Source organism: Gadus macrocephalus, chromosome 2 (genome assembly GCF_031168955.1).
Source record: "Gadus macrocephalus chromosome 2, ASM3116895v1".
Taxonomy (NCBI): domain Eukaryota; kingdom Metazoa; phylum Chordata; class Actinopteri; order Gadiformes; family Gadidae; genus Gadus; species Gadus macrocephalus.
The window spans coordinates 527,007-548,846 of record NC_082383.1 but is presented as its reverse complement, the minus strand read 5'-3'; the positions used below and the strand labels follow the sequence as shown (position 1 = coordinate 548,846).

The following is a 21,840-nucleotide window of genomic DNA, read 5'->3' as shown; positions in this document are numbered from 1 at the left end:
ACATTGAGGAGGAGCACGGCAGGACGCGTGTTTACCTGGTCGATTAGTCCCTGAACGCAGACCCTGAACCCAGACATCCTAATCACAGACCCTGTGATTAATTAGCCCAGAATATAATTTTTGGGTTAAAAAAATAAATAAAAGTAAAAATATTTATAAGTACTAGTCTAGATAGTCCTTCTGGCAAGAGAATAAACAGTTTAAAAACATAACCTTTTTACCACCTCAAGTGAATTAACCTATCCTATCCCCAGTCAGATGTGTATGTGTAAAGTCTGTCTCACTTCTTTAATTTTTACTCTGAAATAACTTGAATGGAACTTTAGACATTTGGGGATAAGCAGCACAGCAGTCGGGGAGTTATTTTAAGCTATAATAAACTGCGCATTTTGTTTATTTAGGTGAAGCATTATGCAAAATAAAGCATAGAAATAATTTTGGCATTTTCATTTTCCGTCTGGGCTAAGCCCCGGATGTTTATGAAACCTAGAAACACCCCTGGCTTAAGGAGTGGACCCATCAAAAACACATTTCACAAATGCATGTTTTTGCAATCACAATTAGGTTGTTTCAGTCATTAGCCAGTGACGTCAGTGGGGTGGCAAGTGGAATCACGTGACAGCACTTGGACGTTGGATGTCCATGTCCTACAAGCCGCAGCGAGACATCGAGTACAGCTGGTATGGCGTCACTGAGTATTACTACCGAGTACCCGTTACACGAGTACCTGGGTCTTACTTTTGCTGAGTGACAGATACACCTATTACTACTGAGTAGTAATACGTAACTTATTACTCGTAGTAATACTAGCTATTACAATTACAGTAGTAATACTTATTACTAGTAGTAATAACTAATTACTCTTAAGAATTCCTAGAGTAGGAATACTTATAATTGCTCATACAAACCAAAACAAACATGTCTATCAGGGAGAATTTCCCAAGCGTGTAATATATGAACCCTAGTTCATGTTGCACTACATTCAACCCAAAGGCTGTGGATCAGGGGCTGTTTGTGTGAAGGTCTGTATTTTGGAGAACATAAAAAAAATCAACAAACACAACTCATAAATATAATGTAATCTTTATTAATTATTGTAACATGTATATTGCAAGTGCGTTAATCTCACGGTGAACCTGACAGGCGATGGCACTGTAGGAGAACTCTGGCTGGAACTTAATGTTTACCCATTAGATCACAACCACTAAAGCTGGTCATGTTGGATTAATGCATCTATTTCTGATGAGATCAGTCCCATTAGTAACATGACTTTATTTAATCTCCAAACGACAAATCGCTCACTGGAAACATCACAGCTGCGGACAAACACAACGATATGGGGGCGAACGTCTCATCGGTCACGTTTAGAGCTCTGAACAGACTGATGGAGAGGAGCCGATCGCTTCTATGTGTTCTGCTTCTACAGGTTCTGCTTCTATGTGTTCTGCTTCTACAGGTTCTGCTTCTATGTGTTCTGCTTCTACAGGTTCTACTTCTGCAGATTCTGCTTCTACGTTCTGCCTTTTACAGGTTCTGCGATCACAAACACCGAAATACAATTTAAACCAGGAAGATGGGAATTGTAACAAAAAACAAATAATTATACTTTTTTGGTACATTGGGGTGATTGTGCGTACAGGTGTTAGTTGTTAGTGGAGGCATTTCTGGCAATCACTGCATTAAATAAAGGAGATAAACGGAGTACTGATCACCGACCAACGGCTTTGGGGAGGGCCAGTTATCACTTCACATTACTTGCTTCGCTCTTCATACATTTAACGAGCTGGAAATCCAAACCTCGGACAATCTAATATAAAAATGTAAAATAAACAAAAGTAAAATCCAAACTTTTCAGTTATTCACACATCAGCAACTCGTCATTCAGTTCAACAGATAGCGCACACAGATCGAACTCATCAGCCAGAACCGCTTGACATCCTGTTGTGGTTCTGGTAGGACTCGTTAAAACCAGTGGCTCGTTATCATGAATATTCAAGTGTAAGAGGGAGATAGGGAACCTCTTGGGAGGAGACTTTATATCACATATATACCTTTAAATGTACACAGTGCAGCAATATATAAGATATTAACATGAAGGACCAAACATAGATTATATACCATTTGTGTTGTTTAAATAAAGTGATTCAGATCAGTGGTGTTTCCTCTACAACCAGCATATCTCAACAACACACGAGAATGTTTTGAGTTTGAAATGTTTAAGAGAATGAGAGCTGCGTGAAGCTGGACTACGTCCCGCGTCCCGCGCCCGGGCTGCGGGACGCTGGATTGTGCGTTGGGTTGAGCGAGGAGACAGTAATCAACGGGCCTTTGAATGCGGCCCAAGGTCCAAGTGCATCATGGGAGGGTTTGGAACCGCAGCGAGATGAGGGAGAGAACAGTGAGGAGAGCTGCGGACCCAGATCAATACAACATGGCTTTGTCTTCACTGCTGCCATAATGGAGGACGGTCCGAGGAGAATGGAGCCTTTGTATTCGGTCGAGCAATACTATGCTTATTGCACTGGAGAACAAACTCGCCGAGACTAGCACGAACCCTGGAGTGGCCATCAGGGTGTGTGCGTGCATGTATGTGCGTGTGTGTTTGTGCGTGTATGTGTGCACGTATATGTGTGTGCATGTATGTGTGCGTATGTATGCGTGCAAAAAAGCCGCGCAAACGTGATTCAGACGAAGGTGGGAAACAGTTCATGCAAAGCTAACGTCGACAAAGCTGTGTGTGTGTGTGTGTGTGTGTGTGCGTCCTGCCCTGGAGTGCTTGCGTTGTCGTCTCATCGGTGTGTTGTGCGTTTGCCTGTGTGAGTGAATGTGTGCGCTTTTAATTTTTACAGCGACCGCGCGTGTGCGTCTAAAGACTCCGTACCTAAACAGCAAACCCGCAGCAATGCGGCGGCCATCTTCCATCTTCCATCTCACTCCCGTACACACGAGGTTTTCCTAACAAATTTAATTAGTCAGACAGCTCTGCTCGTCGAAGCTCTTCTGCTACCCCATGGAACCCATCCCCCCCTCCCCTCATCACCTCCTCCTCCTCCCCCTCCCTCCCTCCCTCCCCCTCCTCACTGGAGCTCCTTCATGCGGTTGAGGGCGGAGCCCGCCTTGAACCACTCGATCTGGGGCTGGTTGAAGGTGTGGTTCAGGGAGATGGAGTCCAGGCTGCCATCGGCGTGCTTCAGGACCGCCGTCAGGGGCTGGAGGGGGGGGCAGAGAGGAGTCTGATTGGAGCGTCCCTTCAAGGGGACTGTTAGGGGGCTCACTATAGAGCAGCTCTGAGGGGGGCTCACTATAGAGCAGCTCTGTTAGGGGGCTCACTATAGAGCAGCTCTGAGGGGGGCTCACTATAGAGCAGCTCTGTTAGGGGGCTCACTATAGAGCAGCTCTGGGGGGGCTCACTATAGAGCAGCTCTGAGGGGGCTCACTATAGAGCAGCTCTGTTAGGGGGGCTCACTATAGAGCAGCTCTGGGGGGGCTCACTATAGAGCAGCTCTGAGGGGGGCTCACTATAGAGCAGCTCTGTTAGGGGGGCTCACTATAGAGCAGCTCTGAGGGGGGCTCACTATAGAGCAGCTCTGGGGGGGCTCACTATAGAGCAGCTCTGTTAGGGGGGCTCACTATAGAGCAGCTCTGGGGGGGGCTCACTATAGAGCAGCTCTGGGGGGGCTCACTATAGAGCAGCTCTGGGGGGGGCTCACTATAGAGCAGCTCTGAGGGGGGCTCACTATAGAGCAGCTCTGGGGGGGCTCACTATAGAGCAGCTCTGTTAGGGGGGCTCACTATAGAGCAGCTCTGAGGGGGCTCACTATAGAGCAGCTCTGAGGGGGGCTCACTATAGAGCAGCTCTGTTAGGGGGGCTCACTATAGAGCAGCTCTGGGGGGGGCTCACTATAGAGCAGCTCTGTTAGGGGGGCTCACTATAGAGCAGCTCTGGGGGGGGGCTCACTATAGAGCAGCTCTGTTAGGGGGGCTCACTATAGAGCAGCTCTGTTAGGGGGGCTCACTATAGAGCAGCTCTGGGGGGGGGCTCACTATAGAGCAGCTCTGTTAGGGGGGCTCACTATAGAGCAGCTCTGAGGGGGGCTCACTATAGAGCAGCTCTGTTAGGGGGGCTCACTATAGAGCAGCTCTGTTAGGGGGGCTCACTATAGAGCAGCTCTGTTAGGGGGGCTCACTATAGAGCAGCTCTGGGGGGGGCTCACTATAGAGCAGCTCTGTTAGGGGGGCTCACTATAGAGCAGCTCTGGGGGGGGCTCACTATAGAGCAGCTCTGTTAGGGGGGCTCACTATAGAGCAGCTCTGGGGGGGGGCTCACTATAGAGCAGCTCTGAGGGGGCTCACTATAGAGCAGCTCTGAGGGGGGCTCACTATAGAGCAGCTCTGAGGGGGGCTCACTATAGAGCAGCTCTGAGGGGGCTCACTATAGAGCAGCTCTGAGGGGGCTCACTATAGAGCAGCTCTGGGGGGGCTCACTATAGAGCAGCTCTGAGGGGGGCTCACTATAGAGCAGCTCTGGGGGGGCTCACTATAGAGCAGCTCTGAGGGGGGCTCACTATAGAGCAGCTCTGTTAGGGGGGCTCACTATAGAGCAGCTCTGTTAGGGGGGCTCACTATAGAGCAGCTCTGGGGGGGGGCTCACTATAGAGCAGCTCTGAGGGGGCTCACTATAGAGCAGCTCTGGGGGGGCTCACTATAGAGCAGCTCTGAGGGGGGCTCACTATAGAGCAGCTCTGAGGGGGGCTCACTATAGAGCAGCTCTGAGGGGGCTCACTATAGAGCAGCTCTGTTAGGGGGCTCATTATAGAGCAGCTCTGGGGGGGGCTCACTATAGAGCAGCTCTGAGGGGGGCTCACTATAGAGCAGCTCTGTTAGGGGGGCTCACTATAGAGCAGCTCTGTTAGGGGGGCTCACTATAGAGCAGCTCTGTTAGGGGGCTCACTATAGAGCAGCTCTGGGGGGGGCTCACTATAGAGCAGCTCTGAGGGGGGCTCACTATAGAGCAGCTCTGGGGGGGCTCACTATAGAGCAGCTCTGAGGGGGGCTCACTATAGAGCAGCTCTGTTAGGGGGCTCACTATAGAGCAGCTCTGAGGGGGCTCACTATAGAGCAGCTCTGAGGGGGCTCACTATAGAGCAGCTCTGTTAGGGGGCTCACTATAGAGCAGCTCTGTTAGGGGGGCTCACTATAGAGCAGCTCTGTTAGGGGGGCTCACTATAGAGCAGCTCTGAGGGGGCTCACTACAGAGACCAGGTTGCTCACCTTCCCGGGGCTGAAGGACTCCAGGCCCTGGATGGAGACCTTGTCCTCAGGGCCGACCTTGTCATAGTCCTGGGGGTCGGCGAAGGTCAGGGGCAGCATGCCCTGCTTCTTCAGGTTGGTCTCTGTGGACCAGAGGGCAGGACCTCAAACAGGGCGACAACAAGCTGAAGAGGGAGGAGTCTGAGGGGGCAGGATCGGAGCGACACCGGTAACCTCAAGCTGGCCAAACACAGCCCTGTGGTCTTCTGTGTGTTCCCACGGCAACGCAACGAGAACCATGAAGACTCAATGTGTTCAGGCTGACAACACTGGGGAGATGGACACTGTGTGTGCGTGTGCGTGTGTCTGTGTGTGTACCGTGGATGCGGGCGAAGCTCTTGACGATGATGGCGCGCCCCCCCAGGTGGCGTGGCTCCAGGGCGGCGTGCTCCCGGCTGGAGCCCTCGCCGTAGTTCTCATCCCCGACCACCACCCAGCCCACGCCCTCCGCCTGGGGGGGGGGGGGGGGGGGGGGGGGGGCACAGACACACAGAGACACGTGGAGACAGTGGCGCTAAGGAGGACACCGGATGCTGATTGGCCGAGACCGTGTGTACAGACATGATGTCAGAGCACACACACACACACACACACACACACACACACACACACACACACACACACACACACACACACACACACACACACACACCTACCTTGTAGTGGCGGGCCACCTCGGGCACCCCCCCGTACTGCCCCGTCAGCTGGTTCTTGACGCTGTTGACGCCGTCGTTCTGCGTGTTGACCGCTCCGATCAGCATGTTGTTGGAGATGTTGTCCAGGTGGCCCCGGAACTTGAGCCAGGGCCCCGCGGCGCTGATGTGGTCCGTGGTGCACTTCCCCTTCACCTGCGCACAGCGGGTGTGAGCACAACAGAAAACCCCCCAAAAGAAAAGTATCATGCAAAGAAGTCGGTCACACAGATCTGATGTGTGAACAGAGAGGACCCCAGGGGCCAGGGGCCGCATCATAACAGAGAGGACCCCAGGGGCCAGGGGCCGCATCATAACAGAGAGGACCCCAGGGGCCAGGGGCCGCATCATAACAGAGAGGACCCCAGGGGCCAGGGGCCGCATCATAACAGAGAGGACCCCAGGGGCCAGGGGCCGCATCATAACAGAGAGGACCCCAGGGGCCAGGGGCCGCATCATAACAGAGAGGACCCCAGGGGCCAGGGGCCGCATCATAACAGAGGACCCCAGGGGCCGCATCATAACAGAGAGGACCCCAGGGGCCCCCATCATAACAGAGAGGACCCCAGGGGCCCCCATCATAACAGAGAGGACCCCAGGGGCCGCATCATAACAGAGAGGACCCCAGGGGCCCCCATCATAACAGAGAGGACCCCAGGGGCCAGGGGCCGCATCATAACAGAGAGGACCCCAGGGGCCAGGGGCCGCATCATAACAGAGAGGACCCCAGGGGCCAGGGGCCGCATCATAACAGAGAGGACCCCAGGGGCCGCATCATAACAGAGAGGACCCCAGGGGCCCCCATCATAACAGAGAGGACCCCAGGGGCCCCCATCATAACAGAGAGGACCCCAGGGGCCGCATCATAACAGAGAGGACCCCAGGGGCCGCATCATAACAGAGAGGACCCCAGGGGCCCCCATCATAACAGAGAGGACCCCAGGGGCCGCATCATAACAGAGAGGACCCCAGGGGCCAGGGGCCGCATCATAACAGAGAGGACCCCAGGGGCCCCCATCATAACAGAGGACCCCAGGGGCCCCCATCATAACAGAGAGGACCCCAGGGGCCAGGGGCCGCATCATAACAGAGAGGACCTGCCCCCCCCCCCCCCCCTCACCTTGATCAGCACCCTGAGCTCCTCCAGGTCCGTTCCGCTCCAGCGGTCGAACGGCTCCAGAAGCTGCAGGCGGTTACTGGAGGGACTGACGTCCACCTGGAGGACAGACGGACGCATGAGACAAACAGACGGACGCATGAGACACACAGACGGACACATGAGACAGACGGACGCATGAGACAGACAGACGGACGCATGAGACACACAGACGGACGCATGAGACAGACAGACGGACGCATGAGACACACAGACGGACACATGAGAAAGACGGACGCATGAGACAGACAGACGGACGCATGAGACACACAGACGGACGCATGAGACAGACAGACGGACGCATGAGACAGAGAGACGGACACATGAGACTGACAGACGGACGCATGAGACAGACAGACGGACACATGAGACTGACAGACGGACGAACGCATGAGACAGACAGACGGACGCATGAGACAGACAGACGGACGAACGCATGAGACAGACAGACGGACGCATGAGACAGACAGACGGACACATGAGACAGACAGACGGACGAACGCATGAGACAGACAGACGGACGCATGAGACAGACAGACGGACGCATGAGACAGACAGACGGACACATGAGACAGACAGACGGACGCATGAGACAGACAGACGGACGCATGAGACAGACAGACGGACACATGAGACAGACAGACGGACGAACGCATGAGACAGACAGACGGACACATGAGACAGACAGACAGACGGACGCATGAGACAGACAGACAGACGGACGCATGAGACAGACAGACGGACACATGAGACAGACAGACGGACGCATGAGACAGACAGACGGACGGACACATGAGACAGACAGACAGACAGACACATGAGACAGACGGATGCATGAGACTGACAGACGGACGGACGGACGCATGAGACAGACAGACGGACGGACGGACGGACGCATGAGACAGACAGACGGACGCATGAGACAGACAGACGGACGCATGAGGGGACAGACGGACGCCTCACCACTACCACGCCCCAGTTACCATGGAGACCGCTGCCTCATGTCCCTGACCAATCAGCTGATACCGTGCCCACTTATGTCCCGCCCCTCCCCACCAGAGCTCCCTGCTCCGTCCCAGGCCTTCGGGGCGTGGCGTGGGGGGGTCTCACCTTGACGCTGGACCCCTGGGGGGGGGGGTGCTGGTAGGTGTCCTGGCCCGGGTCGAAGTCCCGGGACGGCAACTCGTCTCCGGTGGGCGGCTGCAGCCTGAACTTCTCCCCGTTGGCCGCCGTCAGGAAGTCCGTCTCCGGGTTGAAGTCCAGCGTGCCGGCGATGGCCATCGCCGTGACGACCTGGGGGACGGACAGGATGTCATTTAAAACATAATGAGCCTCGGGGGAGGGGCCTCAGCCCAGAGGGGCTGGGCTCACCTCAGGGGAGGGGCCACAGCCCAGAGGGGCGGGGCTTACCTCTGGGGAGGTGACGAAGGCGTGCGTGGCGGGGTTGGCGTCGTTCCGGCCGGTGAAGTTGCGGTTGTAGGACGTGACGATGGTGTTCTTCTCTCCCTTCTTCACGTCCTTCCTGAGGAAGGAGGAACACAGACAGGTTCAGCTCGGTGTCTCCCAGGTCACTGCTATACTCAGTTAGAAGCGACATCAAACACGATTGGTTCGAGCTACCAGGAACAAATCAGCATGAGTCTAACATGAGCGGACTCTTTTGGGTTCATTGCACTGATTGGTTGCTCCTTAACTGGTCTGGGACCAGCAGGCCTCCAGTATCAGAGCTTCAGGGGAGGTCAACATGTCTCCGGTATTCTAAGAGACACTCAGTTGCGTGAGAGGATTAAGCTTCAGAAGGGGACATTAATGAGTATTGTCATGAGTATTGTAGCTTTCTTCAGCGGCCGGTTGACTCTGTGTTAAAGTTAATCAGAGCTTTGGTTCCCAGTCTGTGTTCGCCTCCTCGCTTAACAACAAACATGAAGCGAGAGGCAGGGACTTTACATCATGAATGTAAAATCTGATTTGTGGGACCACTCCTTCAACCAATCCAAAAGACAATGATCGTACACGTGGACATTAATACTATAATGTATATCCTAGAGGAGGCCCTCCCACCTGTCCCACTGGCCGATGCAGGGCCCGCACGCGTTGGCCAGGACCACCCCGCCAACGTCTCTCAGGATCTGGGCCTGCAGAGAGGAGAAGGGCCCTTTATCAGTCTACACCTTCATAAGGAGAGGAGAAGGGCCCTTTATCACTCTACACCTTCATAAGGAGAGGAGAAGGGCCCTTTATCACTCTACACCTTCATAAGGAGAGGAGAAGGCCCTTTATCACTCTACACCTTCATAAGGAGAGGAGAAGGCCCTTTATCACTCTACACCTTCATAAGGAGAGGAGAAGGCCCTTTATCACTCTACACCTTCATAAGGAGAGGAGAAGGGCCCTTTATCACTCTACACCTTCATAAGGAGAGGAGAAGGGCCCTTTATCTGTGAATCTCTGTATCTTGTATCTGTGTATCTCTATATCTCTGTATCTTGTATCTCTCTATCTTGTATCTCTCTAACTTGAATCTCTTGTATCTCTCTAACTTGTATCTCTGTATCTTGTATCTCTCTATCTCTGTATCTTGTATCTCTCTAGCTTGTATCTCTCTATCTCTATATCTTGTATCTCTCTATCTTGTATCTCTGTATCTTGTATCTCTGTATCTCTGTATCTGGTATCCCGGTCCTGGCGGTCATCACTCACGTATCCGTCCCTCTCGATGGTGGCCCTGATCTGTTCCGACCCGGGGGTCACCGTGAACTCAGACTTGCAGCGGAGCCCCTTGTCCAGCGCCTGCTTGGCCAACGACGCCGCCCGGCCCATGTCCTCGTAGCTGGAGTTGGTGCAGCTGCCGATCAGACCTGCACCGGACCGGGGACCAGAGAGAGTCAGGGTACCAGAGAGAGTCAGGGTACCAGAGAGGGAGAGGAGGGAGTCAGGGTACCAGAGAGAGTCAGGGTACCAGAGGAGAGGATGGAGTCAGGGTACCAGAGGAGAGGATGGAGTCAGGGTACCAGAGAGAGTCAGGGTACCAGAGGAGGGAGGGAGTCAGGGTACCAGAGGAGAGGATGGAGTCAGGGTACCAGAGAGAGTCAGGGTACCAGAGGAGGGAGTCAGGGTACCAGAGAGAGTCAGGGTACCAGAGGAGGGAGTCAGGGTACCAGAGAGAGTCAGGGTACCAGAGGAGAGGATGGAGTCAGGGTACCAGAGAGGGAGTCAGGGTACCAGAGGAGGGAGGGAGTCAGGGTACCAGAGAGAGTCAGGGTACCAGAGGAGAGGATGGAGTCAGGGTACCAGAGAGAGTCAGGGTACCAGAGGAGAGGATGGAGTCAGGGTACCAGAGAGAGAGTCAGGGTACCAGAGGAGAGGATGGAGTCAGGGTACCAGAGAGAGTCAGGGTACCAGAGAGGGAGAGGATGGAGTCAGGGTACCAGAGAGGGAGTCAGGGTACCAGAGGAGAGGATGGAGTCAGGGTACCAGAGAGGGAGTCAGGGTACCAGAGAGAGTCAGGGTACCAGAGGAGAGGATGGAGTCAGGGTACCAGAGAGAGTCAGGGTACCAGAGGAGAGGATGGAGTCAGGGTACCAGAGAGAGAGTCAGGGTACCAGAGGAGGGAGTCAGGGTACCAGAGAGAGTCAGGGTACCAGAGGAGAGGATGGAGTCAGGGTACCAGAGAGAGTCAGGGTACCAGAGGAGGGAGTCAGGGTACCAGAGAGAGTCAGGGTACCAGAGGAGAGGATGGAGTCAGGGTACCAGAGAGAGTCAGGGTACCAGAGGAGGGAGTCAGGGTACCAGAGAGAGTCAGGGTACCAGAGGAGAGGATGGAGTCAGGGTACCAGAGAGGGAGTCAGGGTACCAGAGAGAGAGTCAGGGTACCAGAGGAGAGGATGGAGTCAGGGTACCAGAGAGAGAGTCAGGGTACCAGAGGAGAGGATGGAGTCAGGGTACCAGAGGATGGAGTCAGGGCATTGGGGTCAAGTGATCCCAATAATAAAAACATTTAAATAATAATACAATAAATATTGTTCCTCACTGTAAGTCACTACGGACCAGAGCATCTGCTAAACGACTCTAAGTGCAAGGTGTTTCTCTGCACCCTAAAGCCGGCCTGCTGGGTCCTCCTGGCCCCACTGCCTCAGAGGAGCGGGTCACTGTGTTCCACTTTACTGCTCTGGGTCCGCAGCGCTCAGGAGGACCACACGGACGCCGCGCTGAGCTCCTCTGGGCCGGCGGTCCGATCACATGTCCCAGGCAGAGGGCCTCAGAGGTAACCTGAGGGGCTCCGGGAGAGACACTGACCCACTTTAACCTCCAGGGGCCAGTCGTTCTTCTTAGCCGTGGCCCCGATCTCGGAGACGGGGTGGGCCCAGTCCGGGGTGAAGGGCCCGTTGATGTGGGGCTTCAGCTGGTCACCGGGGAGGGGAGGGGGGGGGAGGGGAGGGGGGGAGGGGAGGGGGGGGGGAGGGGAGGGGGGGGGGAGAGCGAGACGGTAGACTTCAGGTTATCTCTCTCATGTTTTGGTTTGTCTTTTCAGAAGAACCAAACCCTACTTCATAAAGCACCTTACATGTCAGGCCCCAGCCAATCAAATCAATCCTAGGATCTAAACGGGGTCCCCTAAGGGGGCTCGACGAGCCCTAGTGTATCGGTGTGACCCCCAACCCCCCCGGGGAGCAGACCCACCTCACTCAGGTTGATCTCCACCACCTGGTCGTACTCACAGCCCTCGTCTGGGACCAGGTCCTGGTGGAAGGAGTCCGCCACCGCAGAGATCTCTGAGACAGGGCACAGGAACGGACACCACTTTAGAATCCAGAGTAAGGGGATCTACAGCGGACTAAGAAATGACTGGTTTATAGTCCTTATCAAGCAATAATGAAAGGGTTCTAAAGAAATAGATGATCAAGGGAGACAGAGGGGGGGGGGGGAAAAGAGGGGGAGATGAAGAGAGCGAGAGAGCGAGAGAGAGAGAGCGAGAGAGAGAGACAGAGCGAGAGAGAGAGAGAGCGAGAGAGCCAGAGAGCCAGAGAGCCAGAGAGCGAGAGAGCGAGAGAGCGAGAGAGCGAGAGAGAGAGAGAGAGAGAGAGAGAGAGCGAGAGAGCGAGAGATGGCGGACTGACCCCTGCGGCCTGTCTTCTCCAGGTAGGTCCTCATGCGGTGGTTGTACGGGAACACTGAGGTGGTGGCTCCGATTTCAGCGCCCATGTTGCAGATGGTGGCCATCCCTGGTGACGGGGGGGGGGGGGTCACAAACAAACACACAAACAGAGCTCTTGCTCCCTATCACTTGCTCCCTTTGCTCTTGCAGCATCTGGTTGGAGGTTAATCAACAAATCTCCTCTGAGAGGCCGTCAGGTGTCACAGGGGATTCTGTCCCTTTCCGACAAAACGATTTGGTTTCCTCTGTTCCTCCTCATTTCAGCTCCACCGTAGGAGACAGAGTGTGCCCTCAGAGGTCAGAGGTCGGAGGTCGGAGGTCAGGCTGTGGCCCCCTCACCTGTGCAGGAGATGGAGTCGACCCCGGGGCCGTGGTACTCCACGATGGCCCCCGTGCCCCCCTTCACCGTCAGGATGCCGGCCACCTTCAGGATCACGTCCTTGGGGGACGTCCAGCCGGAGAGGCTGCCGGTGAGCTTCACCCCGATCACCTGAACAGAGAACCAGGCGGTCAGCGAGAGGAACACCACCGCTCAGAGAACCAGGCGGTCAGAGAGAGGGAACACCACCGCTCAGCGAGAGGGACACCACCACTCAGAGAACCAGACGGTCAGAGAGAGGGAACACCACCGCTCAGAGAACCAGGCGGTCAGCGAGAGGAACACCACCGCTCAGAGAACCAGGCGGTCAGCGAGAGGGAACACCACGTAGCGTAGCCTAGCCTAGCCCAGCATCGCTCACGTTGGGACACTTGAGCTCCCAGGGGATGTCGGCCATGACGTCCACGGCGTCGGCCCCGCCCACCCCGATGCAGATGGCGCCCAGGCCGCCGCCGTTGGGCGTGTGGGAGTCGGTCCCGATCAGCAGCACGCCGGGGTAGGCGTAGTTCTCCAGGATGATCTGAAGCAACACACAGACGCACAGGAGGGACACAGTCAGACCTTCAGGAGTGGTGGAATGTCTGAGGACAGGTTTGATCCAGCGCGCCGCCGTCGGGCTGAATGAAGTCCGGACGGTACCTGGTGGATGATCCCCGACCCGGGCTTCCAGAAGCCAACTCCATATTTGGCTCCGGCAGTTGCCAGGAAGTTGTAGACTTCTTTGTTTACATCCTGGTTCAAAAGAAAAGGGGAGGAGCTATTAACATCCTTTTATTTTCCCCACCTTGCCCCCCCCCCCCCTCACCTTGGCCCGCTGCAGGTCTGTCCCCCCCCCCCTCACCAGGTCCCTGCCCCCCCCCCCCCCCCTCACCTTGGCCCACTGCAGGTCCCTGTCCCTGTCCCTGTCCCCCTCACCAGGTCCCCCCCCCCCCCCCCCTCACCTTGGCCCGCTGCAGGTCCTTGTCCGCCCCGGTCTGGGCCTCGATCAGGTGGTCACAGTGGATGGTGGAGGGCACGGCGACGCGTGGCAGCCCGCTGCTGATGAACTGCAGCATGGCCATCTGGGCCGTGGCGTCCTGCATGGCCACGCGGTCCGGCCGCAGACGCAGGTAGGTGCGGCCGCGCTCGATCTCCTGGCCCGCCGGGTCGTCCAGGTGGCCGTACACGATCTTCTCCGACAGCGTGAGCGGCCGGCCCAGCCTGCGGACAGACGGACGCGTGTTTGTGGTGTTGTTTCGTTAATCCAGGAGTTTATACCGTCAACATGTCAACTAAAGAAGGCTCGGACAAGGTCCTGCTTCTTATTTTTTTATTCATGCGATTGACAGGGACAGTAGTACACATTATGACATCTTAACCGTGCCAGTGTCTCCCGTTATTAAATTCTCTCGCGTCATTTCTTATCAATGAAAAGCAGCTCCAATCCTCCCACTCACACGGGAGGCTACTGCGGTGTCTGGAGGACTGTGGTGCGATCGGAAACCGATCTGTGCTGACCTTTATCTACAGCGGGCCGAGAGTCCAGCGACCCTGAGGAGTCAGGGCTCTGAATGTCAAGGCCGGCCTTACTTATGTGCACGTGACACACAGACGCACAGACACACACACAGACAGACACACACACAGCGAAGGCAGCTGCTGACCTCTTGCGAACGATGCCAATGTTCTTGCTCATCTTCTCGTAGTTGACGAAGGAGTCCGGTTCGAAGCGGCTCATGGACACCTGAGCCCTGGCCCTGAGGGCCGCGGCGACGTGGACCCTCCGGGCCCCGGGCCCGAGGGCCAGCTGGGAGGGGACAGGCGGGGAGGACGTGAGGGGCCATGAACACACTCCCTGGGTTTAGGGGAGGTTAGGGGCCATGAACACACTCCCTGGGTTTAGGGGAGGTTAGGGGCCATGAACACACTCCCTGGGTTTAGGGGAGGTTAGGGGCCATGAACACACTCCCTGGGTTTAGGGGAGGTTAGGGGCCATGAACACACTCCCTGGGTTTAGGGGAGGTTAGGGGCCATGAACACACTCCCTGGGTTTAGGGGAGGTTAGGGGCCATGAACACACTCCCTGGGTTTAGGGGCGGTGTCATGCCAAATTTGTACCGGCTGCCAAATTTGTACCGGCCGCGTCATCCATACGTAATCCATTCAAAACCTGCCTGGCAACAGATGATCGCGCGTCGAAAGACATGAAAGGTTCACGAACATTCGCGAACCTTCAAGCTCGTTCATTCGCACTTGTCCGTTATCTGTATTGTGCTATTTCGTCCTTGACCTGCTTTAAACACTCAGTTTACTTGCTAAATTTGATTAAACAATTAAATACAATAGAAATATAAAGTAAAAACAAGTGTTATCTAGCGGTCCGTTTTCTGTATTATGTTATTTCGTCTTTGGCAACATGAGCGCGAATGTTTTTTGAAACCTGCCCGGCAACGGACAACCCTTACGTAATCAGTTGTCCGTTGCCTGGCAACGGACAACTGTTGACGTGCCCGGTACAAATTTGGCAGCCGGTACAAATTTGGCATGACAGCGGCTGAAGCGACACTATTTTACAGTATGATGCGTTACCCTTCCACTAGTCAGTTTGTGTGATCTTTAACAAGATACCCTTCAAAGGAACACAGAAGCCTTATCTTTTTCGAATAGTGGTGAATACCTTTACATTGCTCTCTAAATATAATTTAATTTCCATATCTATATATACGGGCATGCTTTGAGCCCAACTCTAAAGATACACGGACAGGTGCTCCACCGCTGACAGACATACAGCAGCAGCCCGTCCTGCTGTTGTGGTCGCTGTCTGTCTCTAGAACTACTCAATCACTGTCGGTCCCGCTGCTCTTCAAGTCACCTTGCGGTCACCTTGCTAACAGCTCGACCATCGGGACCGCGGACTACCGGGATCTGGGTCGACTAGGATCCAGATCGTTATTTAATCGACAGTGTCGTTGTTCTGGCCGCCCTATGGTCATGATGGAGTGGTTCCCAGTCGACGATAACAACTGCGACACTGGGACCTGTAGACGGCGCAATGTCCCCTAACTCTCTCTGAGGTCGCCGATACGGCCGAGGATCAACATGTGACGCTAACCCTTCTTATCTGAACTCAGGTGTCGGATGCCAACACGTAAAAAGTCATTTGTAATACAGAATTATAATTTCTTACCCGTAGCCTAGTGACAGTCAAACAGTAATACGCCATTTTGTTCCCTGACAACGAGTCGCCGTTTTGTGACGTCAGATGATATAATAATAACACGGTGTCGGCCATGATTGTAGTTCTCCTGCTCTGAAACTATTCAAACCGTTAAAACCATTACAATATAGTCTGTCAAGTCAACTTTTAATGTAAAGGTCTTCTTTATGCAATACATAGGCCTACTATTAATATGAATGTATAATATATAATTTGCCTTTATAAACGACAGTTTGGTTGTTGTTTCCGTTAATTTTCTTCTTAATGAAGACATAAATGCTCACTTATTCCCTGATTATGCAGTTTCAAGTTACAGGCCTGCAACCACTGTATTATAACAGGACAGCCTATGCTACTTACGTTCATTGACGTTCAAGTGCGAGTCTAAGAATAATTATGATAAAAAATAAATGCATATTAGTTTTAAGAAGAAGTATTCTCTGATCTCATTCAGCTGACCACTCATTACCACGAAATGTGATATAATGTATTAAAACATTATATTTAATAATTTTTGAATGTAATAAAATTCGGGATTCTTATTTATTTTCTGGAAACGTGCATCAAATCATTAGAACAAGATGAATAAACATATTCATCATAAACATATTCATTCCACTGATCCAAACCAACATGTGAAAAGTAGGCAAAAGAGCAGCCGATCATTTGGGCTACGGATACATTACTGCAGATGATCAGAAGGAATACTCGTTAGGTTTGACTGAAACGTTTTAAATGGAGTGTCGTTATTGTGTATCGTTATTATCTTATTTTTGTTTATTATTATTAATTATTAATATTATTTCTTTCTTTCTATTTTTTTTATTTTCTTCCTATGTCTCATTTTCAAGCCATAATAAATTGCCTATAATCATTACCTGACATTATTAGAACACACATTATTTAGCAGCAGACCTCATTACCCACAAGCCCTGCTGGCTGTCTGTTTCCTGGCCTTGCTGACTGGTCACCGCGGCCCAATAAACGCAGGGCCCTCCCTTATCTCAGCCAATGGAGTCTCTGTTGCTATCACCACTTATATTTTTAGCCATGGCTCAGCCTCACATGGAACTACAAATATCCTTACGCCAAATAAAATAGGTCTGTTATTGCTGGTGGTGGGAGGATATTTTAAAATATGTTAATGTAAAGGATGCCATCGCTAAATACGCCCACAGTATTTGTTCACAAGTCTTTAAGAGCTTTTATCCCCTCCAATAACATGATCATTGTAATACATAGCATTTGTCATTTTTCCAAATGTGCACATTTTCCCAACATCACGGGAAGTGCTTTAGCAGACAGTCACGAAGGTAAACAGCAGAGCTATAGGAGACCCATCACAGCCAGAGATAACGTCCAGAAAGTAGTTCCGCGGCTGGCTCGTCACTGCTGGGGGTGTGTGCACATCAAGCTGTATAAATACGCCGGGTTGTCAAACAGTAAAGTTTGATCTGGACGCGCCACGCAGCAGGCTGTGAGCCCGGGCCCTGAAACAGGACTGGAGTTCAGACCTCAAACATCTGAAGACATTGAACACTTCCAATAGGCGCAGTCACAAGGGAAACAGAGAATCTACTCACTCTTAATACCAGTAAGTAGAATTGAACGTTTACCCAGGCACCTGCTCCAGAATGTATTATTTATAGAGATTGTCATCCCCAAAGTAGGTTATGTAATCAGACTGTCGGCTGGTACCTCTTCGCAGGCGCTCTGCCGTCAAACTGTAATCTCAATAAAAGTCTGATTTCATTGTCGCCCCAACATAAACCGGAGTCTGTGTTTTTCCTGTGGTTTCTGTAGCAGATGGAGAGTTTTGCCTTTTCCATTAGTGCACATTGTGGTTGACATGCATGAGACCAGAGTCCAGCAAACATTATCTTCAATGACCTTATGGTTGAACATTGTTCTGTAGTGACAATGCGTTTTAGTTGTCTGATATACCTAGAGGTAATCACCAAATGGTATGTGCGTTCACGAGTTAAAATCCTATTGCAATGCCAGTGAAACACTGTGTGTGTGTGTGTGTGTGTGTGTGTGTGTGTGTGTGTGTGTGTGTGTGTGTGTGTGTGTGTGTCATCAAAGCCAGTCCTATGTGCCCGGTAGTGCTGTATTATGATCCTATATCGTTGTATCTGACGCTAGTCTCTCTGTATCTCCGGGTGTCCTGACAGTGAATCTAGTTTTATTATCGGGGTAAAGTGTGTCGCTACTCGGCCATCGGTCAGACTTCCGCTGCTGGACCGCCATATGTTGTTATAATGTCGTGTCAGGCCTTTGTTTGAAGTCCGCTTTGGGTTAGATGACATTGGGTGACATTGGACCCGGTTCTGTTCTGTAGAGATTGTAAATTAAGGCTCCAGGCTCCGTGGCGTAGTTGGATTGTTCTGGAGCGTCTCGGATGTAAACCTAGCCTGACGTTCGGGTCTGCTTAATGTATGAAGTCGTTGATTCGGTAATTCCGGTCTTCAGATTGGTGGAGATTGAGATGATTGTGTATGCTGGTGAAGCCCACCTGCCAGGGGAGAAGATGTGGGCGAATTGTTTATGTTTATGGCAGGTGGGGGGGCCGCGGACACACGCGGCGCGGTGACGCGCCCAGTACTGCATGGTGGGAAACTGTGTTCCATAGGTCCGCCAGCCCTTCTGCCATTTTACATTCCGCCTCTCAGTCATTATCACCTAACACGTCCAGTTTCCTCCCGCGTGAAGGATGAGAAGTGGTCCTTCGGTTCCGACGCTTCTGGGCGACTCTCATCCGGTTCAGATTAACGGGATCACGACATCATGCTTAGAGAGGGACGATTTGCGACTACAGATCGTTTCATCTGGTCCAAGTCCAGTCATAAAAGGGGTGTGTTTGATCAATGAAAGAATTGTCGTGCCTCCGCCTAAATCAACTTCGTTATTTTATTTTTTCTTACAGTTGAAACTTGACACCGTTGTCTGCAGAGCCGTCCAATCAGGAGCCTTGAGAGGGACTCCGCTGACCCCCTACACACAGAGCCCCATCATGGTGGCAGCACACGTTTTATACACTTTATAAACCCAGTTCCCCTGCATATGTACCTGTGTTGATGGCCCCGGTTTGAACACGGCCACCTTTACTGCTAAAGCAAAACAACAACACCAGGCGCCATCTTGTAGCTCCGCCCCCGGTAGCTCAGCCCCCGGTAGCGGCGCCATGCTCCTGGAGGTGAAGGTGGCGCTGAACTTCATCGTGTCCTACCTGTACAACAAGCTGCCGCGGCGCCGAGCCGACCTGTTCGGGGAGGAGCTGGAGCGCCTCCTGGTGGCGCGCTTCGAGGGCCACTGGTACCCCGAGGCCCCGCTGCGCGGCTCGGCCTTCCGCTGCCTGCACCTGGGGGCCCCCCGGGACCCGGTGGTGGAGCTGGCGGCCCGGCGCAGCGGCCTGGACACGGAGGAGGTCCGCGCCAACGTCCCGGCGGAGCTCAGCATCTGGGTGGACCCCTACGAGGTGTCCTACCAGATCGGGGAGCAGGGCGCCCTGAAGGTGCTGTACCTGGAGGACCCCCCGGGGCCGGGCGGGGGGGCGGAGCGGGGGGAGCCGCCGGGGGACGGGGCCCCGGGGGACGGGGGCCCCGACGAGGCCCGGAGCCTGGGCTTCAACCCTGACGCCCAGGTGTTCGTCCCCGTGGGCGGGCGGGCGTCCCCCGGGCCGCTGGGCTCGCTGTCGGCCTCGCCCACGCCCGGCCCCGCCCCCCCGCCCGGCCCCGCCCTCTTCAGCTACCCCGGCACCCCCACCGCGCACTCCTCCAACCCCTCCACCCCCTCCCCGCCCCTGGGGGCGCTGTCCTACCTGCCCCCCCCCCAGCAGCCCCCCGGGGCCCCGGGCCGCCCCCCCCTCCAGCCCATCACCTTCACCACCGCCAGCTTCGCCGCCACCAAGTTCGGCTCCACCAAGATGAAGAAGAGCAGCGCGGCCGGCCCGGGGGCCCCCGGGGGCCCGGGCGGCGGCGGCGGCGTTGCCGTGGTAGCCGTGCCCCCTCAGAGGATCCTGTCGCACTCCCCGCCCGCCGCCCTCCCCCCCGCGGAGCTGCTGAAGCACAAGCCCCTGGCCCTGGCCCTGCACGCGCTGGGGGCCCCCGCCCCGCCCAGCCAGCTGTCGCCCAACGCCAAAGAGTTCGTGTTCCCCGGCTCCCCGGGGGCCCTGTACTTCGAGGTGGACCCCCAGCCCATGGCCAGCCCCTTCCAGCCGCCCCCCCACCTCAACGCCCACCCCAGCTACGACCTCTTCGCCCGCCCGGCCGCGCCCGGCCCCGGGGGGCTGTCCTACGGGGAGAAGCCCCCCTTCGGGGAGGGTCTGGGGGGGTACAGCCTGCAGTACCCGCCCCAGTCCTTCCCGCCCGTGGTGCTCGCCAACTAGCCCTGAGGAAGAGGAGGAGGAGGAGGAGGAGGGCGATGGTGGTGACGAAGGTCGTTCCTCCAGCGGGGTTTGGCCCGCGGTGGAGGGACGCCACATGATTTGTTTTCTACTTTAGGGTTTTTTGTTTGTGACGGCGTGGGATTAGTTTGACTCACAGAGGCTCTGCTCCTCTCTGTGGGACGGAGGGATTCTTCTTTTTCTTCCTCCCTGCGGTTCCTCCACCCTGAATGTCAGAGTGGAGGAGGTGTGGAGCAGGTCAACACGAAACGGCCTCCATTTTAGTTTGAAGTTTTGTTTTTGCACTCTTACAGCGAGGAAGGACCTTGGCCAAGTCCTGCAGTAGACGGACGGACAGCCGTGGAGAGCTCAGCACTTTACACTGCAATCTGCTTTGCCCCAGTTAGTGTGTGTGTGTGTGTGTGTGTGTGTGTGTGTGTGTGTGTGTGTGTGTGTGTGTGTGTGTGTGTGTGTGTGTGTGTGTGTGTGTGTGTGTGTGTGTGTGTGTGTGTGTGTGTGTGTGTGTGTGTGTGTGTGTGTGTGGTAGAGCAACCTCTGGTGGAGGCAGATGTTTCCTCCTTCAAACCCGGAGCACGTTTTCAGGCTGAAGCCAAACGCAGCTCTCTCCTCTCTCCTCACCTCCTCTCCTCCTCTCCTCTCCCTCTCCTCTCTCCTCTGGCCACCGGTTGTTGTTGTTGCAGTATTATCTTGGTGTCAGTGCAGAGGATCCAAACGAATGTTCTCCGGTTCCTCGTGGACCAGCTTGTGATCCGCGTGGCCGGGTGCACGTGATTGGTCGGCTGCCATCGGGGGGGGGACAGGGTGCCCATACACTCAGAGTGCCCCTCCAAGCCCCCCAGCACTTTATATTATTAGAACCCGGGGGCATTGTTAGGGGGGGGGGGTGGTTCATCACACACACCCCATTCCGTCGGCACGGTGACGGAACATTCTGATAGCGGTCCTGAGACGCAGAAGGTGCGCTGGATTTGTCTTGTGTGTCGTCTTACGGCGGCGGGGGCAGGGCCGTCCTGTCTGTAGGTCCCGTGAAGTGAATGTTTTCTAGATCCACGCTTTAGGCGTCCCGGTGCAGGCCGCCCCCCCCCCCCCCCCCCCCCCCCCCCCCCCCCCCCCCGCTGGGCTCCCACGGCCCCAGCCCGGGTGGTCCGCATGCAGTACTGCAGCGTCGGGCCCACTCTGCCGCCTCCCCCCGGGACGCGGACGGACGGACTGACTGACTGACGGACGGACGGACGGACGGACGGACGTAGCGCAGCGAGGGCAGAAATTTATTTTATTTTTTACATTTGATCGCACGTTACTTCAAAATGTTTCTAGATTTTTTCTTTTCATTTTCCAGCAGAATAAAATACATTTGTAAGTAAATGATTCAAATATGACTCTAGGAATAAGAAAAAAGTTGTTATTTTCAGATTCTTTGTTTAATTTCTTATGAGCTGAGGTTATTTTTACAGAAGAATAACGTGAATATATGCAAGTTCAGATGAACATGACGATGTATAGAATAAAGTGTTGAATGTGTTGAACCTTGTACATCGTGTGTCTAA

At 54.2% G+C, this 21,840-nt stretch overlaps 2 protein-coding genes across 2 annotated transcripts; one reads left to right on the top strand and one right to left on the bottom strand.

Annotated features, from left to right (window-relative positions):
* Window positions 1-1,067: 1,067 nt before the first annotated feature.
* Window positions 1,068-15,940, bottom strand: LOC132470126 (aconitate hydratase, mitochondrial-like). Its single transcript, XM_060068421.1, has 18 exons — window positions 15,859-15,940; window positions 14,336-14,478; window positions 13,634-13,892; window positions 13,332-13,424; window positions 13,054-13,212; window positions 12,653-12,803; window positions 12,276-12,380; window positions 11,839-11,930; window positions 11,455-11,560; window positions 9,859-10,016; window positions 9,220-9,293; window positions 8,569-8,680; window positions 8,269-8,451; window positions 7,123-7,218; window positions 5,967-6,158; window positions 5,629-5,761; window positions 5,272-5,393; window positions 1,068-3,209 (listed from the first exon to the last, which is right to left on the bottom strand). Exons 1-18 carry the CDS (start codon window positions 15,892-15,894, stop codon window positions 3,078-3,080), a joined length of 2,346 nt encoding a protein of 781 aa, XP_059924404.1. The 5' UTR covers window positions 15,895-15,940; the 3' UTR covers window positions 1,068-3,077.
* A 1,334-nt stretch (window positions 15,941-17,274) lies between these two features.
* On the top strand, window positions 17,275-20,799 carry LOC132470331 (protein Tob2). The gene is made up of 2 exons (XM_060068840.1): window positions 17,275-17,482; window positions 18,815-20,799. Exon 2 carries the CDS (start codon window positions 19,073-19,075, stop codon window positions 20,273-20,275), a length of 1,203 nt encoding a protein of 400 aa, XP_059924823.1. The 5' UTR covers window positions 17,275-17,482; window positions 18,815-19,072; the 3' UTR covers window positions 20,276-20,799.
* The last annotated feature ends 1,041 nt before the right edge of the window (window positions 20,800-21,840 follow it).